The sequence below is a fragment of the Capricornis sumatraensis genome, chromosome 3 (assembly GCF_032405125.1).
Source record: "Capricornis sumatraensis isolate serow.1 chromosome 3, serow.2, whole genome shotgun sequence".
NCBI classification, from domain to species: Eukaryota; Metazoa; Chordata; class Mammalia; order Artiodactyla; family Bovidae; genus Capricornis; species Capricornis sumatraensis.
The window spans coordinates 3006927-3022986 of NC_091071.1; the positions used below are offsets into that span (position 1 = coordinate 3006927).

Genomic DNA, 16060 nt, shown 5'->3' on the forward strand with positions numbered 1-16060 from the left:
GCTCCCACTCCCTGCGAGAAGAGCCCCGAGGTCTAACCCCACACCCGCGGGACTGCGGTGTGCAGGCGCCCCCCCAGCCAAGCAGCACCACAGAGATGGGGGGAGGTCGGCGGGCCTCAGGCCTCATTTCAACCTGGGCTCTCAGAGTTCCTTCTGGGTTCAAGCATACGTTTCAAATGACTTTTTAAGAGCACGCTTCATCCAGGCACCCTGGTGGCTCGGCGCCCCTGGCACCTGTGCTCCGCAACAAGACGCTGCCCCGGAAGCGCCCGCTCCCCGCAGAGAGCAGCCCGGGCAGCAGCCAGCCAAATTCAGGGAAAAAAATGCATCTCACCCAGCACCTGCGGAGCTGCTTCAAGGCATCTGGAATCCGATGCCGACACAGAGCAACCAGCAGGGCCACCCAGCCCGCCTGCCCCACTCACCCCACTAACCAGGGTGTAGCTGGGAGTTCGTGGCACTTGAGCCCCAGGGCCTGGGACCCACCTGGGGCTGACCGGGCTGCTGCTCCCTGCAGGAGACTCTTTTCCACGTAGGCGGTGTCTGTAGCGGACTGGCCAGGACCCCTCGTCCCCAGAGCCTGTGTGCCCATCAGAGGAGGACGCAGGCCCAGAGCCCGGCTCCAGGCTCTGAGCCCGGTGAGGACGCGGCCAAACCTGCTGAAGACGGTCAGCGCCTCACCTTGACACCAGCACAGCCCTGTGTGTGGCCCCGCTGCTGGGGCAGGAGGCAGGCCGGACACTGGGCAGATGCCAGATGGAGAGCCCGGGGGTGGCCAGGCTGGTGTTAGGGCCCAGCCGCGGCAGAGAAAACACGGAGGGGCGTGAGGCCCGGGGAGGCCTGGGCACCCACAGTGGGTCAAGACTCCCACTTTATAGCCTCCCGAGGTTTCTAGACCATTTCTTTGGGACTGTGCTGATCGCGGCACCCCGAGCGCAAAGCCCACTCTGAGGGGTGGGCAGCTCTCGCACTCTTCCCTCCGTGGCAAGGGGCTGCCTGGCACGGCCTGCTCCTCGTCTGGGGCGGGGGGAGGGCAGACGCGGAGTTAGGCAGAGCCATCCCACCACCCCCGGACCCCGTGTTGTCACTGGTCTCCCACGCTGGCGGGGACGGGAGCAGATCCAGGAGCCCCTGTGGCCCCTCCGGGGACCAGCATGGTGCCCCCCAGATGCCATGCCCTGCCACCCTCTGGAATATGAAAGATAGTTTATTGAATCTATATTTTCCCATTAAAATCTTCAAACATAAAAGCTCTGTAACAAACATCACAACGTTATGTCATATAAATACAACATACACGAAGGGACTGCAGGGGGCGCACCCGCGAGGAACAGCCTGGCAGAAGAGACGTGCCCGCGGGACCCAGGTGCAGGCGGGCGGCCCACCGCCCAGGGCGCCTAGGGGGGCGGCGTGCGAAAGCGGACCTTCCTGGCCGTCTCCACGTCAGACTTGGCCACCAGAAACCGCATCTTCTTGCCCCCGTGTCGGATCAGATCCACCGCCCTGAAAGCAGCCAAGGGACGCGGCCGGTGTAGACGGGCGCCCAGGGAGGACTCGGCGCCGGCCCAGCAGGTGGAGCCTCCTGGTGCTGCCTGGGGCGGTGGGGGGAGCAGCCTCCCCACGGGAGTCAGAGGCAGTAACCCTGAGCCGCCCGAGTGGGACGGAGCTCCAGGATCACACAGCCAGGACGCCCGCTGCCACTCCAGAGCCTGAGGCGCCTGAGCCCCTGGGTGGGGACTGCGGTGGCATCAGGGCGAGTGAGGGAAGGAAGGGTAGGAGGCGACGCTGCGCCTCACTTGCTCATCTCCAAAGCGGGTAGTGACAGGGCCGCTGCTGGGCTTTGAGGCGGCGGCCAGGCTCGTCCCCCGGGGCGGGGCGCGTACCTCGGGTAGCTCACGCCCGCCAGGCTGCTGCCGTTCACCTCCAGGATGCGGTCTCCCAGCGCCAGCCGGCCGTCGGCCGCGGCGGGGCTGCCCGGGAGCAGGGTCTGGATGTAGAGCCCAGGGGCGCCCAGGGGCGTGTGCTGCGGGAGAGGGGCAGCCTCAGGGCTCCGTGGGGCCCCGGCACCAGCACCTCCACACCTCCCCAGCTGGGCCCGGGGCGGCCACTCACCATCCCGTCGATGAGGCCCATGCCCAGCCCCGAGGGGCCACGCTCCAGCTCCACCACGAACATGTAGCAGAAGTCATCGGTGCTGGAGCTGCGGCTAGACGGGGCCGGAGGGGGCCCGTCCTCTGGGGCCGCACAGTCTCCTGTAGAACGGGAAAGTGCTGCGGGTGGGTGAGGGGTGGCCACGCAGGCCTCTGTCCAGACTCCCCCCAAGTCCGGGACCCGCGTCCAGCTCAGCTGCTCCAGAGGACACTTGCTCACGAAGGTCCAGGGGAGGCCTGCTGGGGCCGTCCGGGGGACGGGGACCGGCAGGCTGCCTGGTGCTGCCGCTGGGCTCCACCCTCTCAGGAGGCTGAGCAGGGCTCCACTCGGTCTCACCCGCCTCCCTCCCCAGCCTCACACCCCTCAGCGGTGAGCCCCGTTGGCCCCTCCCGAGGGGCCACCCGGCCCCGGCCCCTCTGAGCTGGGGCCCTGCTGCCCCCTACCAGGATGGCCGGTCCTCCCCGCGGGGCCAGCCGTGCTGCCCACCTGAGCGGTGTCCTGCCTCAGGCGCACCCACCCCAGTGACCCTGCCTGCGGGCCACCCACCCAGCTCGGCTGGACACCGAGGACTCGCCAAGGCTGCCCCTCAGCGCCCTCAGCCTGGCCAGCGCCCAGGGCTCCACCTCCCCCATCCTCCCAACCCGCAGGCCTTGCACCAACCCCAGGGCAGAACGCACATCGGGAGCCATCCGTTCCCCACCGAGCCCCCTCTCCGGACCCCCCACCCTGTGTTCCAGGGTGTTCCCCCCACCCCAGGCCCAGCTAGGGCCCATTCTGGGTTCCAGGGTGACAGGCGCTCGGGGGCGACTCTGACAGCCCAGCCAGACATGCTGCCCTACTCCGCAAGGGAAGGACCCTGAGGGAGCCGCCGGAGCACAGGGCAAGCTAGTGGGCTCACCTTCCCGGGAGGCGCCCCGTGGGCCGCCGGGTCCCATCCTCCGCCCTTCCGGGAGCGCCCTCCCACAGGCACTGCTGCCTTCGGGCCAGTCGGGGGCCGCAGGCTCCAGGCCGAGCGGCGTGCCTGGGGGTGTGAGCAGGCACGAGGGGTCCCCGTGCGGGTCCGCAGCGTAGGGGCCCCCGCGGCTCGGGCAGCCAGGCGGCCTTCCTGGGAGGCCCTGTGCCCAGGGACCCCCCACGGAAGGGAGAGGGTGCTCCAGGCCAGCCTCCTGGGCTCCCCCACTGGGGTCCCTGGAAGGCGGGGGGCAGCTCTGGGCCTCAGGGTGGCCCTCGGGACTGGTGTGGTGTAGGCCCTGGGGAGACAAGAGAGAACTCAGCCCCAGCGGCGGATGTGAGAGGGGAAGCAGGGGCCGCCCCGAGCCGCGGGCTCCCCGCGGCGGCGTCCCCAGCACCTGGAGGCCCTCAGGCCGGGCGGGCGCTCCGCTGGGGCCGGGCTGGCTCCGCAGGCCGCACAGGAAGTGGCGGAGATAGAGGAGGTGCTGGGAGACGCGCTCGTCCGGGCACTCCGCGTCCAGATCCACCTGGAAGCCCTCGCTCGGCAAGACGATGGGCGGGGGGTTTTCGTAGGACTCCAGGACCTCCTCTGGGGGGGGGGGGGGGCAAGGGGCTGGGACCTCGGCCAGGAGGCGCTGCCTGCGACCTGCCCGCTGCCACAGGACCCCAGGGACCCAGGGGCGGGACCCAGGCCGGCCCAGCCCCAGGGGCCACCGGGATGACCCAAGCTCCGCCAGGGGGAACATGCGCCCCACGCCCTCCCCGGCACCCCCGGCCCAGCACCCACCCACACTGGGGGGGCGCCCTCAGCCGTGCTGACAGCACCCCACACTGTCACCCGCGGGGCACGGCCCACCCGACCCCCAGACAGAGGCCCCCACAGGCCTTGGACGTGACCCAGTGCAAGGGGGGACTGTCCAGAGTCCAAGCCCAGGTGATGAGGGGGAGACCGGGCAAAGCCCCTTCCGTCTGCACCCCCACCCTGCACTGTCCGTCTCTGTGTCACACGGCTCACGACGAGAGGAGCTTGGCCAACTCGTGAAGAGCCTGTGTACGTACGTGCATCTGTCCCGTGTGCACGAGCATGTGGGCACGGCAGGTGTGCCCAGGACCGCGCTGTGTCAAGCTGCCCAGTGTGGACAGCCTGCCCCTTCCTTGGTGGCCGAGCACTGGGCCAAGGCCTCGAGGGGCAGCAGGGACCCGTTACCGAGCCCGGACCTCGGGGGCCAAGGGGAGCCCCAGCCCTGGGCCACCTTCCTCCTCAGGGGTCCTGCCCTGCCCCCACGGGCGACGCCCCAGCTCCCAGTGCCCCCGCGGAGGGGCCTCACCTGACTTGAAGGCAGCAGGGCCGTCCTGGGCACCCGGCTCCCAGGCGCTCATGGGACCCATGGCCGAGGCCAGCTGGTACTGAGTCAGCAGCCGGTGCAGCTGCGCGGGGCTCAGGGCAGGGAACGCGGCCCGCAGGCTCGCCCAGCTCATCTGCGACAAGAAGTCCTCCTGGTCAAAGGCCGCGGAGCCCACCCCATGCAAGGGGGGCCAGCCTGCCTTCCAGGGAGCCCCCGCGGGCCAGGCGGAGAGTGAGGTCCGTAAGGGGACCGGCTCTGGCTGTGATGGGGCCCAGGGAGGATCCCGGAATGCTCAGACCACCCCTGCCTTCTGCGGGGGGAGCTTCCGAAGGCCTGGGGTGGGAAAGCACCCTCCGGCCACCAGGGCTCAGGACTCCAGGTGGGAGGCCCTCACGGGGAACCTGGGCGGCAGCTGTGCGTCAGCTCCTGAGAAGCAGGCTCCTCCCTGAGAGCCCGCGGGGGAGCGTCCTGCGCAGGTCTTGGCCCCTTCTCTCTGCCTCTCTGGCCTCCTGCTGCTAGGAAGCAGGTGTCACTGCCTGTCCCTTACCGTCCTCCTCTCTCCCTTTTGCACCTCACTTCCCTGCCAACATCAGAGGCCTGGGCGGGGTCACGGGGGTCCTGAGCTGTGCTGGGGGCGGCCCCACCCTCACCGCACCCCGCACCCAGCAAGGCCTCGGCTGCTTCTCCAGGGAGGGAGTCAACGGGCGCCCGACGGCCGGGCACCTCCTTCCCATCTCACAGGCTCTGCTTCCTGAGAAATTCCCTGAACTTCAACTTCCAACTCTGCGCCTCTGCTGTCGCTTCAGCTTCCAGGAAAGCTCGCTGTCCTCCCACTCACAGCACGCGGTCATTACGTGACGGGCGCTCTGCCTCCTGTCCACGAGGATGTCAGCCGTTTTTCAATCAAGCTGCTTCTCCCCAAACAGCCTGTCTCCAGGGTGGCAACCGACGGTGCTGGGTGGCGAGTGACAGCCCGGGGCAGGACGGCGGGTGGCAGGGAGCGGGCCCATGGGGCTGCCCGCCGCCCGGCAGCAGAGGGCCTGGCGGCCTCACCCCGCCCGGTGACGGCCGCGTCATGGCACAAGTGAGGGAGGCGGGCAAGCTGGCATCCTTGCCGCCGGCTGCTGTCGTAGCAAACAAGCTCGAATGTGGCAGCGAGAACACAGTCTTGCAGGTCTCGGGGTCAAACAGCCGGCACGGCTCACGCGGGGCTAGACCGAGGGCCGGGGGCTGTGCTCCCCGGCGGCTCCAGGGCAGAGGTCCCGGGTCCGTGCCGGCGCCGGGCCAAGGGCTGCTCCTGAATCCCGTAGGCCGCCGCGCGCCCCGGCCCGGCCGCCGCCGCTGCCTCTCCCGTCTCTCTGACCCACTCTTCTGCCTTCTCTTCCTTTTACGGAAGCAGAGTTGACTGACAGTGCTGCTAATTGCCGGTACGGGTTTATACACACAGAATCACCCACCTGCGGCTCCTTCAGACTCTCCCATCGTGGTTTACTGCAGGGCACTCTGTGGCTCCTTGAGCTGCACGGAGAATCCCTGTCTCCCTACTTCACGCAGAGGCGTTTGCACCTCTTAATCCCAAGCCCCTAACCTCCTTCTTCTCCCTCCCCCTCTGGCAACCACGCGTGTGCTTCCTGTGTCTGCAAGCCTGCCTCTGCTTCGTAAATAAGCTCCTTTACGTCTTATTCTGGATTCTGCACACAAGCGACATCACATGGCAACCGTCCTTCTCTTTCCGACCTGCCTAGCATGATGCTCCCTGGCTGCACCCATGTCGCTGCAAATACCGTTATTCCATTCTTCCTAATGGCTCAGCAGCATTCCACTATATACAGGTACCACGCCTCCCTTCCATTCCTGTCTGTGGACGCTCAGGCTGATCCCACGTCTTGGATGTTGTAAATAGTGCTGCTATGAACACTGAGGTGCGTGTCTTTCTGAATCAGAGTTTTCTCCAGCACCACAATTCAAATTCATCAATCCTTCAACACTAAATCTTTATGGTCCAACTCTCATATTCATACATGACTACTAGAAAGACCATAGGTTTGACTCTATGGACCTTTAGCTGGCAAAGTGATGTCTTTGCTTTTTAATATGCTGTCTAGATTTGCCATAGCTCTTCTTCCTAAGAGCAAGCATCTTTTAATTTCGTGGCTGCAGTCACCATCCACAGTGCTTTCGGAGGCCAAGAAAATCTGCCACTATTTCCATTTTGCCCATCTATCTGCCACGAAGTGATGGAACCGGATGCCATGATCTTAGCTTTTTGAACGTTGAGTTTTAAGCCAACTTTTTTACTCTCCTCTTTCACCTTCAAGAGGCTCTTTAGTTCTTCACTTTCTGCCATTAGAGTGGTGTCATCTGTGTACCTGAGGTTGCTGGTCATTTCTCCCAGCAACCTTCATTCCAGCTTGTGATTCAGCCAGCCTGGCATTCTGCATGATGTCTGCAGACAAGCCAATAAGCAGAGGGACGATATACAGCCTTAACGTCCTCCAGTTAATTTCGAACCAGTCTGTTGTTCCATGTCCAGTTCTAACCGTTGCTTCTTGACCTGCTTACAGATTTCTCAAGAGGCAGGTAAGGTGGTCTGGTATTCCCATCTCTTTCAGAATTTTCCAGAGTTTGTTGTGATCCACACAGTCAAAGATTTTAGCATAATCAATGAAGCAGAGGTTTTTCTGGAATTCCCTCACTTTTTTTATGATCCAACGGATATTGGCAACTTGGTCTCTCTCTGGTTCCTTTGCCTTTTCTAAACCCAGCTTGAATATCTGAAGTTTTCAATTCATGTACTGTTGAAGTCTAGCTTGAAGGATTTTTAATATTACCTCACTACCATATGGATTAAGTGCTAAATCGTGTGGCAGCTCTATTTTAAATTTTTGAGGATTCTCCACACTGTTCTCCAGAGTGGCTGCACCAGTTCACATTCCCACCAACAGAGGGCCCTCCACGCCCTCTCCAGCATTTCTTTGTTTGGGGCTTTTTAGCAATGGCCGTCCTGACAGGCGTGAGGTGATACCGCTTTGTAGTTTTGATTTGCATTTTGCTAATAATTAGCAACGTTGAGTATTTTTTCACCTGCCTCTGGCCATCTGTATGTCTTTTTTGGAGAACTGTCTATTTAGGTCTTCTGCGTATTTTTGATTGGGCTATTTTTTGATACTGAGCTTTATGACTTGTTTGTAGATTTTGGAAATGAAGCCCTCGTCGGTCACATCATTTGCAAATATTTTCCCAGATTTAAGGACTCATGAGCCTAGATGGGGCCACCAGGTGACTGGGGTGACCGCCCCACCTCAGGGTCCTTCACCCCCGCCTGTCAGCAGGGCGCCCCTGTGGGTCAGGGACGAGACACAGACATGCTGGGCAGGGTGACAGCTGGGCAGCAGGGGCTGCAGCTGGAAGAGGGCACGCAGGGCACTCCTGGATTCCTACCTAGAGAATCCCCACGGACAGGAGCCTGGTGGGCTATGGTCCATGGGGTTGCAAAGAGCTGGACAGGACTGAGGCGTGCTTCCCCTGCACGCAGGGACTGCAAGCTGCTGAGCCCAGAGAGACCACCGCCCCCTAGCCCCTCTCACCTGGATGAGCTGGGCGCTGGGCGTGGCCAGCAGGTTGAGCGTGCAGGAAAGCTTCCGGAAGAAGCGCTCCCCTGCCTCTCCGAAGCCGGCACTCCTGACCCACTCCAGGAGCTGCTGCAGGCGGGCATAGGCCTGGACGCCCCTGGGCCAGTGGAAGCAGCTCAAAGAGGGGCCTGCAGGAAGGACGGCGGGAGGGTGATGCAGAGCCCTCGCCGGGCGCCCCCAGGGGGGACAAGCCCGGCAGCGCCCTGGCCTCTGGACAGACGGGAGGCCTTCCATTACTTTCCCAGCTTCCCCACCTGCTTCCAGACCCCTGGGGGAGGCGGCAGGAGAACCCATGGGCCTGCCCCCCTCGCCCGGCCCTGTGCCCCAGCTCTGCCTTGGCCAGAGATCCCGGCGGCCCTGAGCCTGGGCCAGGTGACAGAGATCTGGGCGCTGGTGAGGCCGGGTCAAAGGTCTCGCCAGTTCCCGGAGCCTGATCCTTCCTCTCAGGGGCCCAGGGCTGAGTGGGGATAGCAGGAGCCAGGCAAGGCCGGAGGGCCCCCTGCACACGCTGCCGGGGCACCTGCCCGAGTCCAGCGCAGCACGACGGCCTCCCCCGAGGACACGCGTGGCGCCGGGGGTGTACCCGCCCTCACCCTTGTCCAGCAGCTGGTTGAGCAGCAGCGTGCCGGAGAAGAAGAAGAGGTAGGCCAGCACCTGCGCGGCGACCTCGGGGTGCACGTGCAGCCGCCGCAGCAGGTCCAGGGTGGCCTGGTACACAGCCACCACGCGGCGCAGCTCCTCGGGCAGCGGGGGCCCCGTGCTCCAGCTCTCCCGGAACTCTGACTGGAACGGGGGGCACTCCAGTAGGGCTGGGAGGCAGACGTACAAGGCCTGGGGACCAGACGAAAGCGCTGCCAGCAGAGGCCCAGGGCCTGCCCCGGCCATACCACATGTCAGCCCCACAGGAGCCGCAGGGGTGCGGGAGGCTCAGGAAAGCTCCTGCAGAGGCGCAGAGGGCATGGGCAGCGGGGGGCCTGGCAAAGGGGCCAGGACGGGCAGGGCCACTGTTTCCCAGAGCAGCGAAACGGAGGGCTAAGTCTATGGGAGGGACAGCGAGCAAGGGGACAGAGGGGCCGGGGCCACAGAGAGTGGGGCCGGGGGGCCGGGGAGACAGAGGGCGAGGCCGGGATGGGGGGACCGAGTGTGGGGGGACGGAGGGCGGGGCCAGGGGGCCGGGGGGGCCGAGTGTCAGGGGACAGAGGGCGAGGCCGGGGTGGGGGGAGCGAGTGTCAGGGGACAGAGGGCGAGGCCGGGGTGGGGGGAGCGAGTGTCAGGGGACAGAGGGCGGGGCCACGGGGCCGGGGACGGGGCCAGGGGGCCGGGGGGCCGAGGACGGGGATGGGGGGCCGGTGGGCTGGCGCTCAGGCCCCAGGCGCACGTGGCGCGGCACCTTGGAGACGTAGTAGACACACTGCTGGAAGGCGTACAGGACCACCTCCTCCAGCATCGCCATGGCCTCCTCGCTGGCCGTGAGGGCGCAGGAGAACAGGGACTCCTTGGAGCCTGCGGGGAGAGCGGCACCGTCACCAGGGCGAGGGGGTGCACGGTCGGGGATGCGGACAGGAACCTTCCGGAACCGCCCCGTGGCCTGAGTGCTCCGCCCAACGCCTCCTCTTGGGCTTGGAGAATGAGATAACCCAAAGCCAGGGGGCGACCCACCCTCCCGGAACCGGCCCGCCACACCTCTCCAGGGCCCCGGCGTCCCGAGGAGCTGGCCGAGGCGGCCGGGACCCAGGCCCCACGCCTCCTGCCCGTGGACGCTGAGCCACTGTGAGTGCAGCAGGCGCTCGTGAACGAGTCGATTCGGGACTCAGTCAGCACCCAGCGCCCGCGACGGCAGATCCGGTCCCAATCACTTCTCACTGGGACCCAGGTCAGAGGGCACGGGCCAACGCTCCCCCAGAGACCGTCACTCGGGAGAGCAGCGACGTTTTCCAAGAAGAGCCCACACGGCCCCCAGCGCCCCAGTCGCCCCGCAGGAGCTGCGCTGTCCCAGCACAGGGCAGAGGCCCCGGCCCTCGGCACCTGGGGTCTCGGGTCCAGTGGGCAGCAGGCAAGTGGTGGGCAGGGCTTCCAGGCTGGGCGGCAGCCAGGGTGGGGGTGTGAGCGGTTCTGGGCGACTCCCCCCAGGAGGGGCTCCGGTAGAGCCAAGAGCCAGACTGGCCACGGCGTCCCCAAGAGCAGAGGCCCCAAAGGGTGGGGCCCCCTGAGGGGCCTTTCAGACGAGGGCGCACGGTGCCCTGGGGGCAGAGCGGACCAGACGGGACCCCACCCCGGTCTGCACGCTCAGCCCCCGTTTCTCTACGAGGACAGGAGGCCGCCCTCACGGCTGTCCTCCCACTGTGCGCCCTGCACCGCCTTCTAATTAGCACACATCATGAACCCACGTCCGGGAATCTCCTCTCAGGCGGGAGGAGCCCAGGAATCCACTTGAGCCCTAAGCCGGGCCCCCGGGAGTACGGGGCTGGGGCCGCCAGTCAAATGGAGAGCAAGCGGTGTGAGTCCATCAGAGACCCACCCAGCAGACCACGCCATCAAGGGCTTGGGCCCCAAGAACCCACCCGACCAGGAAGCCAGAGGCCAGCCTGCGGGGCCCCCCAGGGCCCATCCCAGAGTCTGGCCTGCAAGATCTCATTTGAGAGCCTCCCTGTGCTTCCGGAGGGCCTGAAACGTCAATACTCTGGCCACCTGACACGAAGAGCTGCCTCACTGGAAAAGACCCTGATGCTGGGAGAGACTGAAGGCAGGAGAAGGGGACGACAGAGAGCGAGATGGCTGGACGGCATCACCAACTCGATGGACACGGGTTTGGGTGGACTCCAGGAGACGGTGATGGACAGGGAGGCCTGGCGTGCTGCAAAGAGTTGGACACGACTGAGCGACTGAACTGAACTGGGCTTCGGGGGAGAAGCCAGTGGGGCAATTTGAGGGCCCCAGGCCTGCATCCTGCAGCCTCGGATGCTGCCCGCTAGTCTTAGAAGGCAGACCTACACCCCTGCGTGGGCACCGGGGCTCCAGTGGGAGGAGCCAACAGAGAGGCGGCAGCTGGGGACCCACAGAGCACAACCCCGGGGTGGCCCCCAGCAGATGCCCAGGAACCCCCCGAAGCCCCGCCAGCCACAGCGCAGGCTCTGCCGGTGCTTCCGACTAAGCCAACGCCCCCACGAGCCTGTCGGAGGGCCAGGAGCCTCGGCTGCTCCCAGCTGCGTCCTGAGCCCCTGGGCCCTGAGGACACCCCTCCCATCTCTGATCTGAGGCACAGCCTCCAGGTCTCACAGGAGAACTTTAAATGACTAACATAAACACCCCCAGATAAGCTAATGTTTCATCTGCCATGTGAACGGGTCTTCTGGGTAAGAGCTTCAAGCAGAAAAGGGTGTTTGGGGAAGAAAAACTCTTTCCAACGCTCAGGACGTGACGTCCTGCCCTCGCGCTCTTCCCACAGACGCTTCCTGCTGGCAGGCAGGTGGCCGGCACACCCTCAACCTGCCCTGGGCGCCGGGCTGGTGGTGCTCCCTGCTCTCTGCAGGCTGCACGCCCCCAGGCCGTGTTTCTGGGGCTCAGGCCCTGCTGTGGCTGCCCCGGTCCCCAGGGTGGGCAGAGGCTGGACCCCCTCTCCCAGCGTTGACTGGGCTACACAACATCTGGGCCTTGGATCAAAAATAACTCCCTCCTGAGAGCAGAGGCAGCGGCCGAGGGAGCGGAGCACCCCCGCCTCCCGCTTTATGAACGTCAGCCGGACCTGGGGTCCCTCTGCAGGTCACGGCGTCTGAAATGATCGGACAGGAAGGGGCGCCGGTGGGACTCGCCTGTGAACACCGCGCCCAGAGTCTGGGGGTCGGGTGTGGTCGGGGAGCCTGCCTCCAGGCTGGCAACCTGCAGCAGACCGGCGGGGTGGGGGAGAGCGCCCAGGAACCACCGGGCAAGGCGCACAGCGTCCACGCAAGGAGGACACGGGCAGCGCGCCAGGCCGGCGGGCCCAGACACAGACCAGCAGACACAAAGGAGCCACGGCTTCGTACCACGCGTCCACGCAGGCCCAGAACCCCCGGCCCCCAGAGCCTCAGGAACCAAGACGGCCACGGGAAGAAGACGCACCCACCTCCCCAGCCCTGGCGGGGTCCGCCCAGGGCCCGAGCCCCCACGGGCTCGGCTCAGCCAAGCCTCCAGCCCCGCAACCGTCTCCACAGCCGGCTCCCTGTGGCCAACTGAGCAGAGTGGACTGTGAAGCCTGCCCACGCCGCACACCATCGGCCACCACGAGCCTGTCCTCCAGGAGCTGGGCCGGTTGGCATTGGGCCCGGCAGCGGCATCGGGCCCAGAGCCTCAGGCTGACTGTGAGCCTGGGCCACGTCCCGGGAAGCAGGAATGGGTCAGTCGCCCAGCACACCCTGTCCTGTCGACTGGCCTCCCCACAGCCCTGCGCAGCCGGGTCTTGGGGCCGTGCCCCTGGGGCAGCAGCTCCAGGGAGGCTGGCAGGAGTGAGGGACGCGCGGTCCTGTCCAGGCCAAAACCGAGCTCTTGCGGCCCGGCCTGCACACGCAGCCCTGGCGGTGTGCCTGGAGGAGCTGGACATCACAGGTGAGCTATGTGCCGGCCCCTGCCACGCAGCCCCGCTGAGCTCCGCTGCGGGAGCTGGGCTGCGCAGGGACCCAGGGTCAGCCTGCTGCTGCGTCCCAGGACCCGCCAGGGCCCCCAGCCCCGGCAGACACACGTCCGCTGAAACCCCGCACGCCTCGGAGCCAGGCCGAACACCACCTTCCCCGCGAAGCCCTCCCAGACGGCCCCCTTGGAGCCCCTTTCTCACTGAGCGTCTTCAGCACTTCACGCCAGTTTCATCAACTCTCCGACGCACGGTCTCGAGCCTCAGTCTTTGAGTTTCCCATCACATGCTCTCGCGGGCAGCACGCCTCTCTGAAACTCTGCCGCGTGTAGGAGGGGCCGTGGCCGGGGGCCAGCAGTGCCCGCAGCAGAGCTCAGCGGGGCCGCGTGGCAGGGGCCGGCACACAGCTCACCTGTGACGTCCAGCTCCTCCTCCAGGCTCTGCATGTACAGCGGGCACCTCTGCTGGACGAAGTAGAGGAGCTCCACCGAGTTGGACATCCAGAAGAGGACGTGCTGCAGGTCAGGGGCCAGGCCAGCCAAGGAGAAGCTGGTCGCGGACGGCGGCTCGGGGCTGCCGGACAGAGAGACCCAGGGTCACCGCGAGGCCGGCCCGCCCCTCCGCTCCCCCCGGGCCACCACACCCCGCCAGCACCCCGCGTCGGGCTGGGCAGTTAGACTCAGACCCCTGACGGCGAAAGGCACGTTGCCCACGAACCTCATGGGAGGAGTGCCTGCGGCCCCAGAGCAAAGGCCTCTGGCGGATTCGCCGTCTTCACGCCTTCTCTCAGAGTTAGGTTGCACGGGAAGGGGGCTGCGACCGATCAGACAAGCAGCAGGGGTCACACCCCTGGTGCTAAGGAGCCAGAGAGAAGCGCCGCGTTCTAAGCTCACAGTGGAGCTAACAGGGAACGACGGCGTGACTGCTCGGGGGGCGGGCAGACAGGGCCGGCTAAGCGCAGCAGGACCTGGAAGATGGTGGGCAGTCAGTGGGCCGGGAGGAGGGGTCACAGGGGTCACTGGAAGATTTAACCATCAGGAAACACCACCGGCCCCAGGTCGCTGACACACGGCTCAGCTCGCGCAGAGGCACTCGAGTCCCCGGGGAGGCAACGCAGGCGGGGCCCCCAGGCAGGGAGCAGGGTCCCATCACTCTCCTGGGGGCCGGTCCCCCGGGCGGGGGGACCCAGCACCTCTCCCTTCCCGGGGACACTGCACACTGTGGGGCCCCCTGCCTCCGCGGTCAGGCGGCTTCCGCCCGTCTCGGGCCCTTCCTCCCCCACCTCCAGAGCCAGGACCTGGGGCCCAGGTGGCCCGCACTGTGACAAGCTCCCGTGCTGTCCTCGCCAGCCCCCGTGGCCCCTCGTGTAAGCGGCACCCCAGCGTCTCTGTCTGGCTCCTGCCCCGCAGCAAGCCTGGCTGGGAGACATGTGTCCCAAGAGCATCCTACACTGGGTCCGACCACACCTGCCGAGGCTCCCACAGGCGAGCAGGGATCCTCGGACAAGCAAAGCAAGCCCCCCGGAGACACACTGGGTCTGTCCGCGGCGACCGCAGCTGTGCCTCTCACTGGCGGGATTCCAGGGGCAAGGTAGGCGCTGCAGACATCGTGCGAAGACAGGGCCGACACTGGCTCTTCATCCTGCCTGGGGGACTTCCAGGAACCCAGAGCAGCTCGCAGACTCCAGCTGTCGCGGTGACCGCCAAGCTGGGGGTGCTGGGGGTCAGACCACAGGCCCAGGCAGGAAGCGCCAGGAGGGCTGGGTCCCCCTTGAGCAGCAGGCCTGGGCCCGCGGCGCCTTCCCACGCCCAGCTCTCCTCGCCCTTCTGGCTCCTCTCGGCCGTCCTCCTCGCTGGTCTGAGTCACACACACATCTGTGCGCAGGAGTGGAGAGCGCTGCGTCGTTGCTGTTCAGCGACTCGGGGCTGTGTCCATGCACTGCAGCACGCCAGGCCTCCCTGTCCTTCACCACCTCCCGGACTTTGCTCAAACTCCTGTCCATCGAGTCGGTGATGCCATCCAACCATCTCATCCTGTCGTCCTCTTCTCCTCCTGCCTTCAATCTTTCTCAACATCAGGGTCTTTTCCAGTGAGCTGGCTTTTCACAGCAGGTGGCCAAAGTACTGGAGCTTCAGCTTCAGTCCTTCTAGTGAGTATTCAGGGTTGATCTCCTTTATGATTGACTGGTTTGATCTCCTTGCAGTCCAAGAGACTCTCAAGGGTCTTCAACACCACAGTTCAAAAGCATCAATTCTTTGGTGCTCAGCCTTCTTTATGGTCCAACTCTCACATCCATACATGACTACTGGAAAAACCGTTAGCATTGACTATACAGACCTTTATGTCACTAAAAAAGGATTAATCTGTTTGTGTGTGCAGGCAAAGCTGCTTCAGTCATGTCCGACTCCGTGCGACCCCATGGACTGCAGCCCGCCAGGCTCCTCTGTCCACGGGATTCTCCAGGCAAGAACACTGGAGGGGTGGCCAAGCCGTCCTCCAGGGAATCCTCCTGACCCAGGGATTGAACCCAGATCTCATGTCTCCTGCACTGGCAGGGGGGTTCTTTACCACTGAGCCACCTGGGAAGCCCATTAATCTGCTTGTCAGAACCCAATTCCATTTTGTTTCCACACGTATCGCCCTTCTCAGTCTCACCCAGAACTCAGCGGGACAGACATGCCTCCACATAGGAACAATCCACCAGCTAAGCTACGGCCACCAGCGGGGCTCTGGTGTTGGGTCCTGGTGTGGTCGGCGCTGAGGTCTGTGCCCCGCCAGCCCGGGTGGCGCTCTGAGGCCCCAAGGAGGCGCTGCAGCCTGGCCCACCGTCCAGGAGAGCCTGAGTGGGGCCAGGGCCAGAAAGGCACCGGCCACAGAGCGGAGACCGACCAGTGGGGTCAGACCAACGGAGAGGCGACCGCTCACAGAACGAGAAGGCGGCCGACAGGTGGGAGAGAGAATGTACAAACCGCGTGCCCGCTGGACGGGGCGGGCCTCCAGTGCACACAAGGGACCCGACACTCCCAAAGCAAAAACCCCAATAACCCGATTACAGACGGGCTAAACGTGAACAGGTGTGTCTCCAAGCAGACCGACAGCGGGGGCAGGAAAATCCTCAGCCTCCCTGAGCACCAGGGAGACACAGGTCAGACCACGGGGTGTGGCCACCTCACATCTGCCAGATGCCCGCAGCGGGAAGACAGACGGGACCTCTGGCAGCCCAGCGGTCAAGAACCCACCCTGCATGGCAGGGGGCGCGGGCTCTATCCCCGGTCAGGGAACTAACCCCCACCTGCTGCAGAGCCACTGAGCCCCACACAACCAGGCATCCGTGCGCCTCAACCAAGGATCCTGCCGGATGCGACGAGGACCCTGCG

The 16060-nt window shown here is 65.2% G+C and overlaps 1 protein-coding gene across 1 annotated transcript in view; it reads right to left on the reverse strand.

Moving 5' to 3' along the window:
• Nucleotides 1-1397: 1397 nt before the first annotated feature.
• RADIL (Rap associating with DIL domain) overlaps nucleotides 1398-16060 on the reverse strand; it is a 51147-nt gene continuing 36484 nt past the window's right edge. Inside the window, exons 5-13 of the mRNA XM_068969432.1 lie at nucleotides 13096-13256; nucleotides 9471-9583; nucleotides 8674-8911; nucleotides 8036-8208; nucleotides 4431-4581; nucleotides 3050-3691; nucleotides 2113-2252; nucleotides 1884-2023; nucleotides 1398-1503 (exon numbers count right to left, since the gene is read on the reverse strand). Coding sequence (XP_068825533.1) covers nucleotides 1398-1503; nucleotides 1884-2023; nucleotides 2113-2252; nucleotides 3050-3691; nucleotides 4431-4581; nucleotides 8036-8208; nucleotides 8674-8911; nucleotides 9471-9583; nucleotides 13096-13256 — 1864 coding nt within the window. The remainder of the gene's footprint in view (nucleotides 1504-1883; nucleotides 2024-2112; nucleotides 2253-3049; nucleotides 3692-4430; nucleotides 4582-8035; nucleotides 8209-8673; nucleotides 8912-9470; nucleotides 9584-13095; nucleotides 13257-16060) is intronic.